General features: G+C 44.7%; 1 protein-coding gene across 1 annotated transcript in view; it reads right to left on the bottom strand.

The window, feature by feature from the left end:
• Window positions 1-13,089: 13,089 nt before the first annotated feature.
• The window catches only part of LOC125289324 (neurexin-2-like), an 836,342-nt gene continuing 829,328 nt past the window's right edge, over window positions 13,090-20,103 (bottom strand). Inside the window, 1 exon segment of the mRNA XM_048236077.1 lies at window positions 13,090-15,892. Within this exon segment, the coding sequence (XP_048092034.1) occupies window positions 14,976-15,892 (917 nt within the window). The 3' untranslated portion in view covers window positions 13,090-14,975.

Genomic DNA, 20,103 nt, shown 5'->3' with positions numbered 1-20,103 from the left:
GACTGCTCCGCCACACAACTCACACTCGGGAGAACAGGGAACCGTTGCCATGGAAACTCCACTGAAAGAAGACTGTGTGTGCGTGTGTGTGTGTGTGTGTGTGCGCATGCGTTTGTGTGTGTGTGTGTGTGTGTGTGTGTGTGTGTGTGTGTGCATGTGCACACATTAGTGTCGACCAGGAAGGCAGTGAATAGTACCAGACAGAAGGAAAAAAGAGAATAAAACTCCTTGAACCATTTTCCATTCCTGATAACTCCAGCACTTGCTGTTGAGATATCACCTGACACAACTCTCTCTCTCTCTCTCACACACACACACACACACACACACACACACACACACACACACACGTAGACATCCCCTGACATGATTCACACACTCTCCACTGCTTTCCTGCCAGTCACGTACACTGCTATCTATCTCTCCCCCTTTTTCACACCGTCACGCTACATACAGTCCCTCTCTCTCTCCCTCTCTCTCTCTACCTCCCTCCTCAGCTCCCTACACCTCCCATCTTCTTCTCTCTCTACTCCTCCTCCTCCTCACACCCTCCCATCTTCCCTCTCTCTCTCTCTACCTCCCTCCTCAGCTCCCTACACCCCTCCCATCTTCCCTCTCTCTCTCTCTACCTCCCTCCTCAGCTCCCTACACCCCTCCCATCTTCCCTCTCCCTACACCCCTCCCATCTTCCCTCTCTCTCTCTCTCTCTCCCTCCTCAGCTCCCTACACCCCTCCCATCTTCCCTCTCTCTCTACCTCCCTCCTCACCTCCTCCCATCTTCCCTCTCTCTCTACCTCCCTCCTCAGCTCCCTACACCCCTCCCATCTTCCCTCTCTCTCTCTACCTCCCTCCTCAGCTCCTCCCATCTTCTCTCTCTCTCTCATTATTTCCCCCAAATGCTGTTTCTCTCTTCATCTCTCTCTCTACATCACTCCTTCACCTGTCTGTTACTATTTATCTCTCTCCCTCGCTCTCTCACCTCTCCTCTCTCCCTCGCTCTCTCACCTCTCCTCCCCCCCCCTCCTCTCTCACCTCGCTCCCTCCCCCCCCCTCCTCTCTCACCTCTCCTCTCTCCCTCCCTCCCCCCCTCCTCTCTCTCCTCTCCCCCCCTCTCTCACCTCCTCCCTCTCCCCCCCCCTCCTCTCTCCCTCTCCCTCCTTCTCCCTCTCCCCCTCCTCTCTCCCTCTCCCTCCTTCTCCCTCCCCCCTCCTCTCTCCCTCTCCCCCCGTCCTCTCTCTCTCTCCCTCCTTCTCCCTCTCCCTCCTTCTCCCTCTCCCCCTCCTCTCTCCCTCCCCCTCCTCTCTCTCTCTCCCTCCTTCTCCCCCCTCCTCCCTCCCTCTCCCTCTATATATCTCCCTCAGAGAAGCCTCTCTGCTCTGACACCAGATGGTTCTATCAGTGCATGTGACGTTTCAGAGAGGAGTTCAATGTGTGTGTTTGTGTGTGTGTGTGTGTGTGTGTGTGTTGCTTATCGGACATGTGGTAACACTGCAGACAGTTCTCCCAGCACCAGACACAATGTGTAATTCATGATGATATATTGATTGAATTAATGATAGATGGATGATGAATTCCTATCGCTCATTAGACACTAATGATGTCAGCCTCACTCCCTGACCCCTTAAGGAACTAGCAGCACCGTGCCAATTGTGGTTGTCCAGAGTCACACACACACTATGGGGTGTGTACAGACTATGTGATTAGACTGAGTTTTGTGTGTGTATGTGTGTGTGTGGGTACATGTATGAAAGCATTGCAAGTGTTTTAAATCATCGTGCCGGTGCCAAAACTCTCCACTACAACAAGCCTTAATGACTTCTGTCCAGTTGCACTAACCCCCATCATCGTGAAGTGCTTCGAAAGGCTTGTCCTGGCCCACCTGCTTACCACCCTCACTGGACCCCTTCCAATGCGCCTACCGTCAGAACAGGAGTACGGAGGATGCCATCTCTATGCCACTTCACTCTGTCCTGTCCCACCTTGACAATAGCTGTTCATTCACTTCAGTTCAGCACTCATCACCATTATCCCCTCTAAACTGATCACCAACCTCAGTGAACTGGGCATCAACACCTCCCTCTGTAACTGGATTCTGGACTTCCTAACCAACAGACCTCAGGCTGTGCTGCACTGACAACAACAAGAAGACCAAATAGCTCATTGTGGACTTCAGGAAGTCTAAAGCTAGCACACACACACTCACATTCTCATCAATGGGACTGAGGTAGAGAGTGTCACCAGCTTCAAGTTTCTGGGAGTCCATATCTCTCTTGGACCCTCCATACCTCGACCCCTCTACCTAATAAGGAAGGTCCACCTGTCTCCTCAGATCCTGGTGAACTTCTACCGCTGCACCATCGAGAGCATCCTCACCAACTGTGTCACAGTATGGTATGGCAACTGCTCTGCCTCCGACCGGAAAGCACTGCAGAGGGTGGTGAAAACTGCCCAACACATCACCGGTTCCTCACTCCCCTCCATCGAGGCCATCCAGGGCAAGCAATGCTTGCGTAAGGCGTGCAGCATCATCAAAGACTGTTCTCACCCCAACCACAGACTGTTCGCCCCACTCCCCTCCAGGAGGCGCTACAGGTCTCTCTGCACCCGAACCAGCAGGTTCAGGGGAAGCCCTGCAGAAAAGGAACACTTTCTGTCAAAACATGAAATTGAGGAGCAATCTGGCTGCAAATTAAGCATACGAGTAGTTCACACTCCTCTGATTACACATTTTCAAAACAATCTCTCACTACGTCCTCAAATCTCACTTCCTTTTTCCACACCACAAATTCCCTGCACAATGAAACACTGCGTTCAGAATTATCAATCAAAACTGTTGTGTGGAAATGGCAATAGTTTGACTTTTCTCAGAAGATATAGCCTACCAATGCTTGTGTGGGACTGTGACCAATGCGTGTCTCCAGGCGTCAGTAAAAGCCCTTTTAAAGTGTCATCTTCATCCCCATCACTGATGCCTGCTGGCTGGGTCATGGGAGAAATCGTTGAGCTTCCATTGCGCTTCCTTTATCTATGTCTTTGTTGCGTGTTCTAGAAGCTTCCATTGCGTTTCCTTTATCTATGTCTTTGTTGCGTGTTCTAGAAGCTTCCATTGCGCTTCCTTTATCTATGTCTTTGTTCCGTGTTCTAGAAGCTTCCATTGCGTTTCCTTTATCTATGTCTTTGTTCCGTGTTCTAGAAGCTTCCAATGCGTTTCCTTTATCTATGTCTTTGTTCCGTGTTCTAGAAGCTTCCATTGCACTCCATTTATCTATGTCTTTGTTCTGGAACGATGGTGGCACCCTCAGAGGCAACCAGGAAGATGTTTCAAACAAACACACATTTTGTCTTCTGAGTATGCTGCCCTACAAAGGCAAAAGACCTTAACTCGCCAGAGTGTGAAACTGAGAAAAATGACTTTAAAGTTTTTTTGTTGTCCAGCCAATTGTATGATAGGTAGGACACTGAAAATTTGCCAAGTAATTGTCATAATGAATACATGTATCTACATGAAAAAAAATCAGCTCAAACTTGACCTTTGACCCTTATTTGGAAGTTACTGTATTCTGCCTTTGCATTATCTGCAAAACAATAATGGGTCATACAAAGGCAAAATACCTTAACTTCTAATTTATTGACCATTTGGACTTTTATCACTCTATAGAAACATTTATATGATAACAATGATAGCCTTAAGATAACATTTAGTGAGTTTTGTCTAGTAAGGCTTAATATTAGGCCTCCATCAACAGAATATTACAAAATACAAAATAATGAGAAGGCTACACTGGAACATTTTAAAACTTTATCGTTGTACTTAATTTAAGTAAAATAACACTTTAAGAGCCAGAAAACCAAAAAAACAGCCACAACATGATCCAAGCCAATGCCATTGGAAACGTATGCAATTACAGGAATTTTGCTACTCATGGATACATAATAATTTACTGTCTGTGTCATGCTTGGCGCGGAGGAGTCACACATTGATTGGATTTCTTTCTTGACAAATTAAAGGGACATCGACTTAAGGACATGCTGTGTAGTTTTGTTCGTATGGGAGTCAAATATTTTGCAACCAACACTGTCTAGCTTTAGCTAATAGCTTACTCATAGCGACACTTAAAATTGAATGACAACATCGAACAACGTTGCACTTTGATAGATTTTAGGCTAGCTAGCCTGCACATAATTATATTGCGAATGGGCTTGCTGAAAAGTTGTGATGGATTTAAACAATGGATTTGTCTTCTCAGTGGATGTTGTTTTCCATGGATTTTTTTAAAGGTAAGCTGCGATCTAAGTTCTATCTGCTGGGTTAGTTTGTGTGCGACATGTTCTCCTCGCCGGGGAGGGACGGGGAGGTGTATCGCGGTGGCGCCCCTAACCCACTCGCTTTGTTTTCTGCCAGTGAGTGGACTTGCAGATTGGCAGGCAGCTAGCCACCCTGTATGGCACGAGAAAACGTGTACTAGGCTACTAGTTAATAGTATCCAGGCTTTGAGACATTTATGGTGTCTCACAGTTGCCTGGCACAACATCTATCATGTAGGCTATTTGTGGATCAGGAACAGTTAACTAGCTAACTAGGCTACATCCTAGCTGAATTTCACAAAATCTGAAGTAGTTAATGCTAGATAGTAAAACAACCACTGCAACATTTTCTTTTCACTTTATTGAAGTGTGGCTGAAGTGCTTCAATTAGGCCTACATACATAGGCATAAGACACTCTGCCTTTGTTTTACCCACCACCAGTTAATATGGTTTGCTGCGCTGAAATTACGGTGCACTGCAACTTAATTCCAGCGTTCTATAGAGCCGCGAAACAAAGCTAAAGAACCACAACTGATGTTACGGGCTATGCCTTGGCTTACCCTCTGCTTTTTGAAGTTACGGCAAAAACAGCATCTTATTTTGATAAGAAAACAACAAAATTGACTCAAGATATTTGTCCACATGATAAAATTGATGCCCATTGTTCCAAAAATGACAAAAACTCATTTTTGATAAAATTGAAGTTACGGCCTTTTGCCTTTGCACGGCAGTATGCGTATGAGGTTTTGCACATGTATTTTACCACTTACTGTAATAGACTATGTGTATGCATAAATGTGTGTGGGGGGGTGTGAGAGTATATGGGTGCATAAATGAGTGTGTGTAAAGTGTGTGTGTGCCATTACGTTTGGATAACTAATGATGAGGAAACTCCTTCTGGGGGTTGGCTATTTCATGAGTAGTGTCATGGTGTTGACGAGGAAACTCCTTCTGGGGGTTGGCTATTTCATGAGTAGTGTCATGGTGTTGACGAGGAAACTCCTTCTGGGAGTTGGCTATTTCATGGCACGTTACTTAAGGAAGAGCAAATGATGCAACCAGGCGGTAAGACGTGTGTGTGTGTGTGTGTGTGTGTGTGTGGCTGAAAGAGGTTCCAGCTGAACATCACACTCTTTCTCTGATCACCCCTCTTCAAAGAAATAGAGTTCACAAGACTCCCCTCTCTCCCTCTCTCTCCTCCACTCTTTCTCTCTCTCTCTCTCTCCCTCTCTTTTTCTCTCTCCCTCTCTTTCACTCTCTGTTCCCTCTAGTCTTCGTTCTCTCTCTTCTTGACGAAATTCTTAGAGTATACAGTAGGATCTCTCTCCCGTATGCCTGCCTATGGCGCTTTATACTTTAGCTTTAGACATGCTATGTCACATGAAAAATCATTACAAGGTATCATTAAATTATAATGCATCAGCACAGTACACAGGATGTGCAGTTGTGAGTAGGTAGGGAGTTGTGAGTAGGTAGTGTAAGTACATTTATTTGTTACTGTTTTGTCATGGCTTTTGCTGAGAAACAAATAGTTTGCGCTTAACACTGAACTTGAATCAAAAATTCTTTAGAACACAGCTGATCAACCGTCTGCTTTCACTTTTAAATGAAGTTGCATTGCAAGAAGTGACCGGACTACTTGCGGAGTGATATGAAAGACGTGAATCAGAAGCACAAAACCCGTTGCCATTGACAGCAGTAATTATATATGTTTGTGGCGGTAATTACATGAATTTATTTTACCGTGAAACGTTGGGAAATCCCATTCAAGTCAATGGAGCATTCTACAAGCATTGTGAAGAGCCGTGTAATAACAGTTCATAATGCATTATGAAGATTGCTATAGAGTCTCATGCTTGTTTGTGACCCATTGTACATCACATTATAAGGAGCTATGAATGTTGTCGAATGTCACGGTGCAAGAGTTCCAACAGGGCACCAGGTGTCTCTCTATTATCCCAGTTTCAGGAGTTTGGAGAGAAAGCAGAGCTAGCTGCTGATTGGCTTACACCAAGGGCCCGGTGTAGGCTAACCCTTTTAAATCTATAGAGCTGCCAGTGTTCTCTCTGTCTCGACCCAGATGCTGGCCCTCCGTTTGGTGCCTGCCTGATCGCAGGCCAGATGCTGGCCCTCCGTTTGGTGCCTGCCTGATTGCAGGCCAGATGCTGGCCCTCCGTTTGGTGCCTGCCTGATCGCAGGCCAGATGCTGGCTGGGGCTTTTTGATTGTGGTTGTGTTATTCCTTATTTTCCTTAGTTTGTAGATCTGCAACGTTGTGTACATATATTCTATTAATGTAAATAAATTATTAATTGTTATACCGCAAACCTCTCGTGTGTCCTCCCAACAGTGACCTTCATAGAGTGTTACCGTTATTCCTTAAAAAGTAAGTAAGAGTGGGTTCCCTCTCTCTGTTCTAGTGGGTTCCCTCTCTCTGTTCTAGTGGGTTCCCTCTCTCTATTCTAGTGGGTTCCCTCTCTCTATTTTAGTGGGTTCTCTCTCTCTGTTCTAGTGGGTTCCCTCTCTCTATTCTAGTGGGTTCTCTCTGTTCCTCTAGTGGGTTCCCTCTCTCTATTCTAGTGGGTTCTCTCTCTCTGTTCCTCTAGTGGGTTCCGTCTCTCTGTTCTAGTGGGTTCCCTCTCTCTATTCTAGTGGGTTCTCTCTGTTCCTCTAGTGGGTTCCCTCTCTCTATTCTAGTGGGTTCCCTCTCTCTGTTCTAGTGGGTTCCCTCTCTCTATTCTAGTGGGTTCTCTCTGTTCCTCTAATGCAGTGGTCTCCAACACGGTGCCCACGGGCACCAGGTAGCCCGCGGAACGGCTATGAGGCGCCCCCAGCGCACCTTCTAAAAATAGCCATCAGTCAGATCACGCTCTAAAAACACGCTCCATTGTAAAGTTTTCAATATATTTAAGTCTAGACTAGAACCATTTTAAGAATGTATGTAGCCATACATCTGTAACATTAAATTGATATTGGTGATGCCTTACAAATTGTAGCTGCGTTAAATTTTAGCCTTTGGCTCCAAATCCGTTTCCCATTCAATCTTTAAACAACAACGGAAGCGGAGTGCATACACGCTGCTCGCACGCATAGACAGTAAAGGGGGAAACTTGCTCGTCTGTGTAGCCAATGGAAGCATATCTTTGCAAATGTTCTGTGGCCATTCTATGTTCGTCAAATACGGTTCTTGCATGATTGTTCAAGGACTGAAAAACAATTGCTTTAGCTCACAGGCCTTTTCTCCTCCGTAGGCTACTGCCGTATAATAGTGCTGAAAATGTTATGGCATGCTTGACTGAGCAGGACCATGCATTACCTTTTTTGTCAGATCATGGAGAGATTTCAGGTGTGCAATAACTTTAAAAGGAGACTTCATATGTTAGGGTGGTGTGGGTGATTACTATTTAAATGTTAAAACCGAATTGTCCACTGAACTCAGAACTTAAACAACCCCTGAATTCATAATGGTGGGTGGGTATAAATTGGGTACACATTGTAACCCAAATTATTAATTGCACAAAAATATTGTTTTTTTGTTAAAAAAATAAGATTAGATTCCCCATGCAAACTTTAAAATGAACAAACTGAACAAATATGTTGGTAGTGTTGCATATTGATATTAAAGTATTGAAGAATCAGATGAAAATACAGTTGCTTAATATAAAGACTTATAGGCCTACATAATATTGATAATTTAAAAGTAAAAATCACATAGGCCTATTATTTAGGAGGACTACCCTCGCAAAAAAGGGATGAGGGTATGTTTGTTTTAAATGAGTAGCCCTCCATATGATTTCGGGTCTTCAGGTAGCCCTCATTCCCAAAAAGGTTGGAGACCCCTGCTCTAGTGGGTTCCCTCTCTCTATTCTAGTGGGTTCCCTCTCTATTCTAGTGGGTTCTCTCTCTGTTCCTCTAGTGGGTTCTCTCTCTGTTCCTCTAGTGGGTTCCCTCTCTCTATTCTAGTGGGTTCTCTCTCTCTGTTCCTCTAGTGGGTTCCCTCTCTCTGTTCTAGTGGGTTCTCTCTCTCTCTGTTCCTCTAGTGGGTCCCCTCTCTGTGTTCCTTTAGTGCAGTGGTTCTCAAATGGGGGTACATGAAGGCACTCCAGGGGGTACGTGAGATTTTAAAATATACATATATATATATAAAGTAGAATCCATACAAAAATACTTTAAAACAATTATTTAATAAACATTTCAGGAAAATATAAGTTCATTAAATTATTTTTTTATATTTCAGTAGGCTATTCAATTTCATTATCCTAAAAACCCAGAGTCCCCCCCATACCAGGATGATTTTAAGTCTTTTTTTAAGTCTGTTTTAAGTCTTTTTTTCTCAACTAAAAATGCTTTGCGCTGGTTAGGGGGTACTTGGCTGAAAAAATATTTCACAGGGGGTACATCACTGAAAAAATGTTGAGAACCACTGCTTTAGTGGGTTCCCTCTCTCTGTTCTAGTGGGTTCCTTCTCTCTGCTCTTGTAGTGTATGTGTGTGTTTGTGCATGTGTGTGTGTGTGCACTGTATGTGTGTGTGTGTGTGTGTATATGTGTGTGTGTTTGTGTACTGTATGTGTGTGTGTGTGTGTGTGTGTGCATGTATGTGTGTGTGCATGTATGTGTGTGGAGGTGTATGTGTGTGTGTGTGTGTGCATTTGTGTGTGTGCATGTATGTGTGTGGATGTGTGTGTGTGCCTGTATGTGTGTGTGTGTGTGTTTGTGTGTGTGCCTGTATGTGTGTGTGCCTGTATGTGTGTGTGCATGTATGTGTGTGTGTGTGTGTGTGTGTGTGTGTTTGTGCATGCATGTGTGTGTGTGTGTGCTGTATATGTGTGTGTGTGCTTGTGTGCTACTTTGGGTGTGGCTCCTATGTTTCTCCCCACAGGCAGGGTTCTTCATCTCACGCATCATTGGGCACGCATCATCGCTCACGTATCGCATGACATCACAGAGCCGTCCTGCAGGACTGTGTGCTGATTGGATGAGGCAAGTGTGCACTCAGAGGCTCAGCAGTTCTTCAGGTGTTGTCATGGGAACGAAGAGCTGGGATGGAGAAACGTGGTGTACTCAGGAAAAAAAAACAAAAAATCTTTACAGCTGGTGCCCTGAAGGCAGGGTGATTAAAACGTTTTCTCAATTTCTCTTTTCTGAGTCGTGTGTGTGTGTGTGTGTTTATGTGTGAAGAGTGATCAGCTCCCAAAAGGTCTATTCCAAATATTTTTTGTTCACGATTGGCAACTGCAAAGAAAAAGCCATACCACAGAAAGATATTAAGTCTTATGTTTTTTTTTTTTAAACTAAACTACTAAAGATGATATAGAGTGGATGAACAGAGGACTTCACCTTGTTCTCTGATGTTAGCATAGATATTTACAGACAAAGACTATTCAAAATAAGCCTCAGCTACTTCTACCTCAATCTTAAAGTTGAAGCGCTACCATAACGTGTGGAATGTTAAAGTTGAAGCGCTACCATAACGTGCCTTTAAAGTTGAAGTGCTACCATAACGTGTGGAATGTTAAAGTTGAAGCGCTACCATAACGTGCTGTTAAAGTTGAAGCGCTACCATAACGTGCTGTTAAAGTTGAAGCGCTACCATAACGTGCTGTTAAAGTTGAAGCGCTATCATAACGTGTGAAATGTTAAAGTTGAAACGCTATCATAACATGCTGTTAAAGTTGAAGCGCTACCATAACATGCTGTTAAAGTTGAAGCGCTACCATAACCTGTGGAATGTTAAAGTTGAAGCGCTATCATAACGTATGTAATCTTAAAGTTGAACGCTACCATAACATAGTGTTAAAGTTGAAGCGCAACCATAACGTGTGTAATCTTAAAGTTGAACGCTAACATAACATGCTGTTAAGTTGAAGCGGTATCATAACATGTGGAATCTTAAAGTTGTACGGTACCATAACATGCTGTTAAAGTTGAAGCGCTACCATAACGTGCCTGTAAAGTTGAAGCGCTACCATAACATGTTGTTAAAGTTGAAGTGCTACCATAACATGCTGTTAAAGTTGAAGCGCTACCATAACATGTTGTTAAAGTTGAAGTGCTACCATAATATGCTGTTAAAGTTGAAGCGCTACCATAACGTGTGGAATGTTAAAGTTCAAGCGCTACCATAACGTGCTGTTAAAGTTAAAGCGCTAACATAACGTGTCGAATGTTAAAGTTCAAGCGCTACCATAACATGCTGTTAAAGTTGAAGCGCTACCATAACCTGTGGAATGTTAAAGTTGTACGCTACCATAACATGCTGTTAAAGTTGGAAGCGGCATCATAACGTGCTGTTAAAGTTGAAGCGGCATCATAACGTGTGGAGTGTTAAAGTTGAAACGCTATCATAACATGCTGTTAAAGTTGAAGCGCTACCATAACATGCTGTTAAAGTTGAAGCGCTACCATAACCTGTGGAATGTTAAAGTTGAAGCGCTACCATAACCTGTGGAATGTTAAAGTTGAAGCGCTATCATAACGTGTGTAATCTTAAAGTTGAACGCTACCATAACATGCTGTTAAAGTTGAAGCGCAACCATAACGTGTGTAATCTTAAAGTTGAACGCTAACATAACATGCTGTTAAAGTGGAAGCGCTACCATAACATGCTGTTAAGTTGAAGCGGTATCATAACATGTGGAATCTTAAAGTTGTACGGTACCATAACATGCTGTTAAAGTTGAAGCGCTACCATAACGTGCTGTTAAAGTTGAAGCGCTGTTTACCATAGCGCGTTGTTAAAGTTGAAGCGCTACCATAACCCAATTTAAAGTTGTACGCTACCATAACATGCTGTTAAAGTTGAGGCGGCAGTTGCATGTTACCATAGCCTGTGGCTGTTAAAGTTGAAGCGCTATCATAACATGCTGTTAAAGTTGAAGCGGCATCATAACATGCTGTTAAAGTTGAAACGTCATCATAACGTGTGGAATGTTAAAGTTGAAGCTGCTACCATAACATGTGGTTAAAAGTTGAAGCTACCATAACATGCTGTTAAAGTTGAAGCGCTACCATAACCTGTGGAATGTTAAAGTTGAAGTGGCACCATAACTTGTGGAATCTTAAAAGTTGGGCGCTACCATAACATGCTGTTAAAGTTGGAAGTACCATAACATGCGGAAACATAACATGTGGAATCGGAAAGTTAGCCACCATAACATGCTGTTAAAGTTGAAGCGCTAACACAACATGCTGTTAAAGTTGGGCGCTACCATAACATGCTGAAGTTGAAGCATTTACCATAACGACTGTTAAAGGTGAAGCAGACCATAACATAAATGTTAAAGTTCAAAGCTACCATAACGTGCTGTTAAAAGTTGAAGCTACCATAGCGTGGAATGCAAGTTCAAAGCTACCATAAGCGTGCAGCTAACATAACATGTCGAATGTTAAAGTCCGCCGCCACCATAAGCGTGCTGAAGTTAAAGCTAATAGCGTGTCGGAATGTTAAAGTTGAAGGCCACCATAACGCTGTTGTGCTGAAATGTACCATAACATATTTTTAGCTTACCCATTGGCTGTTAAAGTTGAAGTCGCCTACCATACGTGCTGTTTAACACCATAACATTTAGAAAGAACGTGTGGAATGTTACTGGGAGAAGTACGTTTGCTGGGAGGGGTGGCGTGGGCATGATGGAAACTTAAAGGAATGTTAAAGTTGAAGCGCTACCATAACGTGTGGAATGTTAAAGTTGAGCGCTACCATAACGTGCTGTTAAAGTTAAAGCGCTACCATAACGTGTGGAATGTTAAAGTTGAAGCGCTACCATAACGTGTGGAATGTTAAAGTTGAAGCGCTACCATAACGTGTGGAATGTTAAAGTTGAAGCGCTACCATAACATGCTGTTAAAGTTGAAGCGCTACCATAACGTGCTGTTTAAGTTGAAGCGCTACCATAACGTGTGGAATGTTAAAGTTGAGCGCTACCATAACGTGTGGAATGTTAAAGTTGAGCGCTACCATAACGTGTGGAATGTTAAAGTTGAGCGCTACCATAACGTGTGGAATGTTAAAGTTGAGCGCTACCATAACGTGTGGAATGTTAAAGTTGAAGCGCCACCATAACGCGGTGGAATGTTAAAGTTGAAGCGCCACCATAACGCGGTGGAATGTTAAAGTTGAAGCGCCACCATAACGCGGGATAGGGAGAGACATCGTCTTAGGGCAGGAGTGGGCAACTAGAGAAAGCTCAAAGCTCCGACTCCGGCAGGGAGAACAGAAGAGCAACAGGAGAACAGAAGGAAAAGGGTTCAGGAAGTGGGGGAGGAAATGACCCGTGGGAGGCCGGTCACCATGGTTACATAAGTGGAGACAAGCCTGGATCGGCGTAAATGTGGAACGGAAAATAGAAAACTGTTCATGGGGAGGACTCACCTCTGGGTCTTAGTATTTGCAAACCAGATGATTACAGTGAACACAGATGAGGAAAAAAGGAGGACAATTAAAAAAAGAAGGAAATATAAAGTTTGCTGTTTCCCAGAATTAGCCATTTCTGTATATATATTTTTTTAAACTCCAAACAGGGATGTTCATAGGGAAAACACTTCTCTTTTTTTCTCAGTGATGGGATGATTCAAATATTTAGACATTTCACAAACTTTTTTTTTAAGGTTTTTCTTTTCTTTTCATGATACAGTTTAGTTCTTTTAATAGAGTCGAGAAAATCGCAATACTAGAGTTCACTTGAACAGCAGCAACAGCAAAAGAACCAGCATTTCTGTCAGCAGATGCACACGTGGCTTTGTGTGCAGCATCCATGTGTGTATATAAGTGAGTGTATGAATCCGTGTGTGTGTGTGTGTGTGTGTGTGTGTGTGTGTGTGTGTGTGTGTGTGTGTGTGTGTGTGTCTGTGTGTCTGCTTGGTTCTTTCCACTGAAAGTGTCCAGCGGTTTGTCCCTGCGTTGCTGTCCACTGTGGTGGAGGTTGGTGAGAGATTGGGCGTCGGCCATCTTGAGATGCCAAAGGCAGGCGGAGTCTCTGTCTCACTCTCAGCTGAAGCACAGCACCAGTCTCCCTCAGGGACGCCAACAAAAAACACAACGCAAATGGAGAAACGAGAGCTTGGAATGGGAAATAAAAAACAAACAAACGTTGGAACGTAAATCAACCAACCAATAGACACGAGTATCCTGGTTGTCCTTGCAGTCCTCAAGCTGAAAGGTTGCGTTCACCCCAACACACACAAATACACACGCAGGCACCCACACACACACACACACACACACACACACAAACACACACACGTCGACAGGTTGTCCCAACTGGAGAGGGTGTGAGGGGAGGGAGATGACTGGACAAGCTTTTCCGGAACAATATTAAGTCCAACTTTTCATGGCTCTGTTTGTCGAGCATCTCTGTCACTCCTCTATATAGGCCCCATCAGTCCTTGCGGTCACTGTCTGTACATATATATTCATATAGAACTGAGTCATTTGCGGCTTTAGGTATTACTATTTTTTTCATTTTTTATTTTTTTATTTTTCTTCTCTTCTGGTCTCAGAGATTGCGTGGACGGCTAAGTCCAAGTCCCACCACATGACTCATAATCAGCTGATACAAAACGAAAAAAGACGATCAGGAGCAGTTTGGCTGTTCGGAGACAGCTGAGGATGCGGCATCCATCACTTCAGCTCTCCTGTGTTGCTAGTTGTCGTGGTGATTCTCGCTGTCTCTGTTGCATGTTTGCTTATTTGTTGTTGTCGTTGTTGTTGTTTTGTTTGTTTGTTTTTTCCCATTCTGAGTAAAAACAGTTTGTGTCTCTTTTTCAGCTATGAACACTACATGCTTGACCTTTGACCCCTCCGCTGGGCACCACTCACGAGGAGAGAGCGAGAGCAGGTGAGCAGAAGAAGGGGGAGAGAGAGGACAGGTGGAAATGAACGAGGGATTGAGGGAAGGACAGGAGGAAAGAGAGAGAGAGAGAGAGGAGAGAGAGAGAGAGAGAGAGCAAGTTTCTCTGAGAGGCGGTTCGATTCTGAATACTTTGATCAGAGTGGCTGGCGTATTTGACACAGAGCTATACTGGCAGTATTTTACGTGATGAGATTTAGCCGTGGTTGTTACCTCCTGCTAATGCCTTCAGCACTAATTGGACTCAAAATTTGGTGATTTAATTCTCTATCCTAAACCCAGAATCTGTCATTATGATTCGTTCCTTTCATGTCTTCAGACTAAATCACCTAATGGATTCTAGCTTTTTTTTTTTGAACATCTCCCTCAGTTGGATGAATCACTTTAGTGGCTAGTAAATGCTGTGACAGTGCCCCCTGCGGTCTTATACTGGAACTGCAGGAACACGTTACGGCTATTGGCACATATACAGGTATTATAACAATATGTTTGGCGGCATCTTTGCTTTTCTCTGTGTTAGCTGAGACTTTACGAACCCATGACCATAAGGGCTGTGTTATGGGTTCCCATTCTGATTAGCATCCTGCCTTAGCATCAGTACTGAGATGTGAATGGGAGGGAGGCTAGTTCCCTATCATTAGGAAAGCTTGTAGACAACACTTAATAAACATGTAAATCAAGTGAATATGTGATCGGAAGTGACAATGATGAAGCCAATCCACTTCTCTCTCTCTCTCTCTCTCCTTGTCTCTCCCTCTCTCTCCTTCTCTCTTCTCCTTGTCTCTCTCTCTCTGTTTCTCCTCCTCTCCAGAGTCTGGTCCTCAGACGTAGTACTCCTTGTCCTTGTTCTTCTTGTTTTTGGTGGTGGTTTTGGCCATGCCTGGCTGCTTCTCCTTGACCAGCGTGCCGTTGCTCTGCGTGGCCGAGTTGCTGATGTAGTTGCGGCTCTGGTCCACCTGGTAGGAGCCCTCGTCGCGGTTGCGGTACTTGTACATGGCGTACAGGAGGATGAGGATGCAGAGGGCTGCCGCGGCGACGATGCCCACCACCATGCCCGTGGTGCTGCTGGACTCTCGGATCACTTCCACGGCGCCGGGCGGGCCCCGGTCCGGCGAGGATGGATCTGTAGTGGGAACACGAGGGAAGTTGGGTGGGTGCGTGATGCCGAGGGGGCGGTCGGGGGCGGTCGACCCCGGGGCTACAGGGGGCAGGAGCACCTGGCCGCGGGTGTTCATCTTGCCCGCAGGGCCGCCAGGCTTGACGCGCGGGCCCAGCTGCTCAGGGTTGGCGGTGGGGGTGGAGGAGAAAGGGGGGCGGTGATGGTGCGGTGGGTCGGGGGGGTTGTTGTTGCTGTTGCTAGGGGGCAGGGGCGGGGCGCGGGAGAAGTGGCGGTCGCGGGGGCTCAGTTGGACGCCCCCTTCGGCCGCCACCGCCGGAGGAGGAGGCGGGAGGATGGTGCGGTCGGTGACGAGGGGCGAGTTTTTGTTATAGTCCTCGTCGTCCGACTCGGTCATCTCGCCCGAGCCGTAGGCCGACACCTCCGCGGGCTCGTCGCAGTCCTCCTGGTCCAGCGGGCAGGGCGGCCGCGCCCCGTTAGGCAGGGTCAGAGACTCTTTAGTGGTCTCAAGCAGTGTGAGGAAGGGGCGGTAGGGTGGGGGGGGGAAGGACAGGGAAGCGCGTGGCGATGGAGGGGGGTCGAGGGAGTCCACTGTTATAATGGGCAACACTAGTTCACCTCCTAGGACAAGAAAGAGAGAGGGACGAGAGGGAGAGAGCGTTAGACACTCATCGAGTCAGGCGTCCACCAGGAACACAACCATAAAGAAACGTCAAAAAAATACAAATAAAATAAATGAACAACATCAACACAGCTCTATGCATCATTAGAACATCACTTAGACTGAAAATGAGGTTAGTCATATAGTCATAGATTTAGCTCACCATTAGTTAGTGTCTACATAGTTAAGAAGCCTCTCTAGGCCTAGTCTTAGACATTTGGTACACGTATACAGTTTTAGATTATTCTTAAGCCTAACGTCTTCAGCTAACACATGAGAGACAGTTATCTTCTCTGCCTTTGACTATCTGGCCTCACTTATCTAGCTGCTAAAACTCTAACTGGTCAGTTAATGTTGTACAGGTACAACATCTAGGTGGGAAACTACAGATATGAGTTCAATAGCTCTACACAAACTATGTGCTACAGAAGGCTATGGGTACTTTAGCTGTCTGTCCTCATTGACTGGGCCTACGTTGTCTGTCTGTCTCTCTGTCTCTCTGTCTGTCTGTCTGTCTCTTTGAGGCTGGATGGGTTAAATGTGATAGCAAACCAGGGAGTTCAGGTCACTTACATCGACAAATTGGCCGCATGATTTTTGCATGAAAAAAAAATTACAAAAAGAAAGCTGTGTAAGATTGTTCTCGGAGAGAGAGAGAGTGAGAAAACAACTTTCCCCCCATTTTGTTGAAGAATTCAAAAAATGAAAAGAAAATCATGTCATATTGTACTGCGAAATCAATATTCTATGGCTATATTCCCCACCCTATCAAAGGAAACCAGCTACATTGCCTATTTAGTTCAGTCTAAATATAATTATTCAGAATCATAAATGGACTTTGGAACACTGGTAGTTAACCCTTTGAGTCCCCATAAAGATGAAAATAAACACTACACACCACATTGTCCCGTACATGAATAAAAACCACCAGATAATTTCCCCAGCTAAAATAATTAATACATTTCCCTCCCAAATGTTAGATGTATCATACAGATATTGGGCTTCATATGAAACTATTTTTTATGTATTCAACTACAGACATTTATTCACCTATGGATGTAGGGTTACATTTGTTTTTGCATGTCAGCAACTAATGCCACTGTTTCGGCTAACACATCTTAAAAAAATATTCATTTCAACAGGATGGCAATCTGGTTAGCAGTACAATTTTAAAGATAAGAACATGTTATAGTTAGACATCGACACGGAATGCATTTCTTTGTTGGAATTTTCATTGCTAGTAGGAAGTGCTGTGTGCACACAGGCTAGAAGAATAGATCATTAAATTTTGATTTTAGACATTCTTTTTTAAATATATATTTTTTATAGAAAGGGTTGTGGCTAACAATGGCTACCCCATGAGTTATCCATGTCCCAAACTGTGTTGCAAGAATGGTTTGATTTTTCTAAAAAGAACATTATTCTTTTTCTCATTTTTAAAAAAAAAAAACATTGTTGCAAGCCATTTACATGTTGATGAGGTGAATAAAAGTATCTAAGAGTGACATTTGAAGTGGGGTGGGTGTGCAGGGGGGATCTAGGGAAGGGGATTAACTGGACTCCAACACCGAATCAAGCCCTTGTCGTTGCCCAATGTGTGTGTGTTTGTGTGTATGTGTGTGTGGCTTGTCTTAACACAGGATTCAAAATCTCAACACATATTGACATGAACACACAGAGATAGTAACACAAGCCTTTAAAGATGAAGCGCTGTCGATGGAGAGAAAGGTTAGTGTATGGTTAGACATCCCTCCCACCCCACTTCACCACAAAGCTGTGTTTCCATGGAAACAACCAGGAGACTGCTCAGTAGGGCTCTGTGTATGAGGGTACAGATATCTGCCTTTATATAGGAGTGGGGAGAGAGGAGAGGAGAGGGGGAGAGAGGAGAGGGGGAGAGAGGAGAGAGGAGAGGAAAGAGAGAGAGGAGAGGAAAGAGGGAGAGGAGAGAGGAGAGGAAAGGAGAGAGGAGAGGGGAGAGAGGAGAGGAGAGGGGGAGAGGAGAGGAAAGAGGGGAGAGAGGAGAGGAAAGAGGGAGAGGAGAGAGGAAAGAAGGAGAGAGGAGAGGGGGAGAGAAATGAGAAGGGGGAGAGAGGAGAGGAAAGAGGAGAAAAGAGTCTGGTGTTGAGAGAGAAGAGTCTGGTGTTTAGAGAGAAGAGTCAGTAAAGAGAAGAGTCTGGTGTTTAGAGAGAAGAGTCAGTAAAGAGAAGAGTTTGGTGTTGAGAGAGAAGAGTCTGGTGTTTAGAGTGAAGAGTCTGGTGTTTAAAGAGAAGAGTTTGGTGTTGAGAGAGAAGACTCAGTAAAGAGAAGAGTCTGGTGTTTAGAGAGAATAGTCTGGTGTTTACAGTAAAGAGACTGGTGTTTACAGTGAAGAGTCTGGTGTTTAGAGTGAAGTCTGGTGTTTAGAGAGAAGAGTCTGGTGTTTACAGTGAAGAGTCTGGTGTTTAGAGTGAATAGTCTGGTGTTTACGGGCAGCCGTGGCCTACTGGTTAGCGCTTCGGACTTGTAACCGGAGGGTTGCCAGTTTGAACCCCGACCAGTAGGCATGGCTGAAGTGCCCTTGAGCAAGGCACCTTACCCCTCACTGCTCCCCGAACGCCGCTGTTGTTGCAGGCAGCTCACTGCGCCGGGATTAGTGTGTGCTTCACCTCACTGTGTGTTCACTGTGTGCTGAGTGTGTTTCACAAATTCACGGATTGGGATAAATGCAGAGACCAAATTTCCTTCACAGGATCAAAAGATTATATATATCGGAACTCCCCCTATTACCGCCGGTCCCGTATTTCTGCCGTCTTGCGTGTATGTGTCACTTAATATCCATTTCTATACAAACCAAGATGGCTTGGTTTAGAGAGAAGAGTCTGGTGTTTAGAGTGAATAGTCTGGTGTTTAGAGTGAAGTCTGGTGTTTAGAGAGTAGAGTCTGGTGTTTAGAGTGAAGTCTGGTGTTTAGAGAGTAGAGTGGTGTTTAGAGAATAGAGTCTGGTGTTTAGAGTAGAGTCTGGTGTTTAGAGAGAAGAGTCGGGTGTTTAGAGAGAAGGGTCTGGTGTTTAGTCTGGTGTTTAGAGAGTGAAGTCTGGTGTTTAGAGAGCGAAGTCTGGTGTTTAGAGAGTAGAGTCTGGTGTTTAGAGAGAAGGGTCTGGTGTTTAGAGAGTAGGGTCTGGTGTTTAGAGGGAAGGGTCTGGTGTTTAGAGGGAAGTCTGGTGTTTAGAGAGTAGAGTCTAGTGTTTAGAGAGTAGAGTCTGGTGTTTAGAGAGAAGGGTCTGGTGTTTAGAGGAAAGGGTCTGGTGTTTAGAGAGAAGAGTCTGGTGTTTAGAGGAAAGGGTCAGTAAAGAAAAGAGTCAGGTCAGACACCCACACTTCTTAATCACCATCATCATCATCATTATTATTATTGAAATAAAACAATCATGTGGACACTGTCTCAGATAATAGCAAACTGAATCAGGCTGAAGTTTGAGGGGGATGATAATATTGATTATATTGGTTATATAGATAATATTGTGTGTGTATCTCTCTCTCTGTATATGTACATGTGTGTATGTGTGTGTGTGTGTGTGTGTGTGTGTGTGTGTGTGTGAGTGTGTCAGAGGAGTTGGCTGCCAGGTGCCCCCCACTGACAACACACACACACACACACACAAGCATACACAGAGAGAGAGGGACACACACATAATTTTTCACTATCAAAGAAGACCCCAACCCCACTGTCCCTGCCCCCCAACCCCTTTCTGATTGGACGGAGGGGGGCGGGATCATGAGTTGCGTAAGTGGTCTGAGCTCCTTCACTATCAAAGGCTGCCAGCAGGGGGCCTGCAGACAGTCAGAGGAGACCAATCAGCAAGGGTCATACTGGGGGGTCCACTGACACTAATTTCCTATCACATCTAATGATGATGAAACTAAAGTGTTTTTACTGGACATCCTCCTCAGTAACTCAACACTGTGTCTCATCAAGCACTAAGGCACAACTAAGACGGATCTAGGAGCATAGGGGAAATTAGTTGCACGATCAGGAGAGGGGTGTATGTGTGTGTGTGTGTGTGTGTGTGTGTATGCAAGTGTGTGTGTGTGTGTGTGTGTGTGTGTGTGTCTGGGTGGGAGGGTGGATGTGTGTGTGTGTGTGTCAGAGGGGAAATAGACTTGATCTGGTCAGACAGAAAACTCCCTGA

Source organism: Alosa alosa, chromosome 24 (genome assembly GCF_017589495.1).
Source record: "Alosa alosa isolate M-15738 ecotype Scorff River chromosome 24, AALO_Geno_1.1, whole genome shotgun sequence".
NCBI classification, from domain to species: domain Eukaryota; kingdom Metazoa; phylum Chordata; class Actinopteri; order Clupeiformes; family Clupeidae; genus Alosa; species Alosa alosa.
The sequence above is the reverse complement of the archived record's forward strand: the minus strand, read 5'-3'. Positions and strand labels throughout refer to the sequence as shown.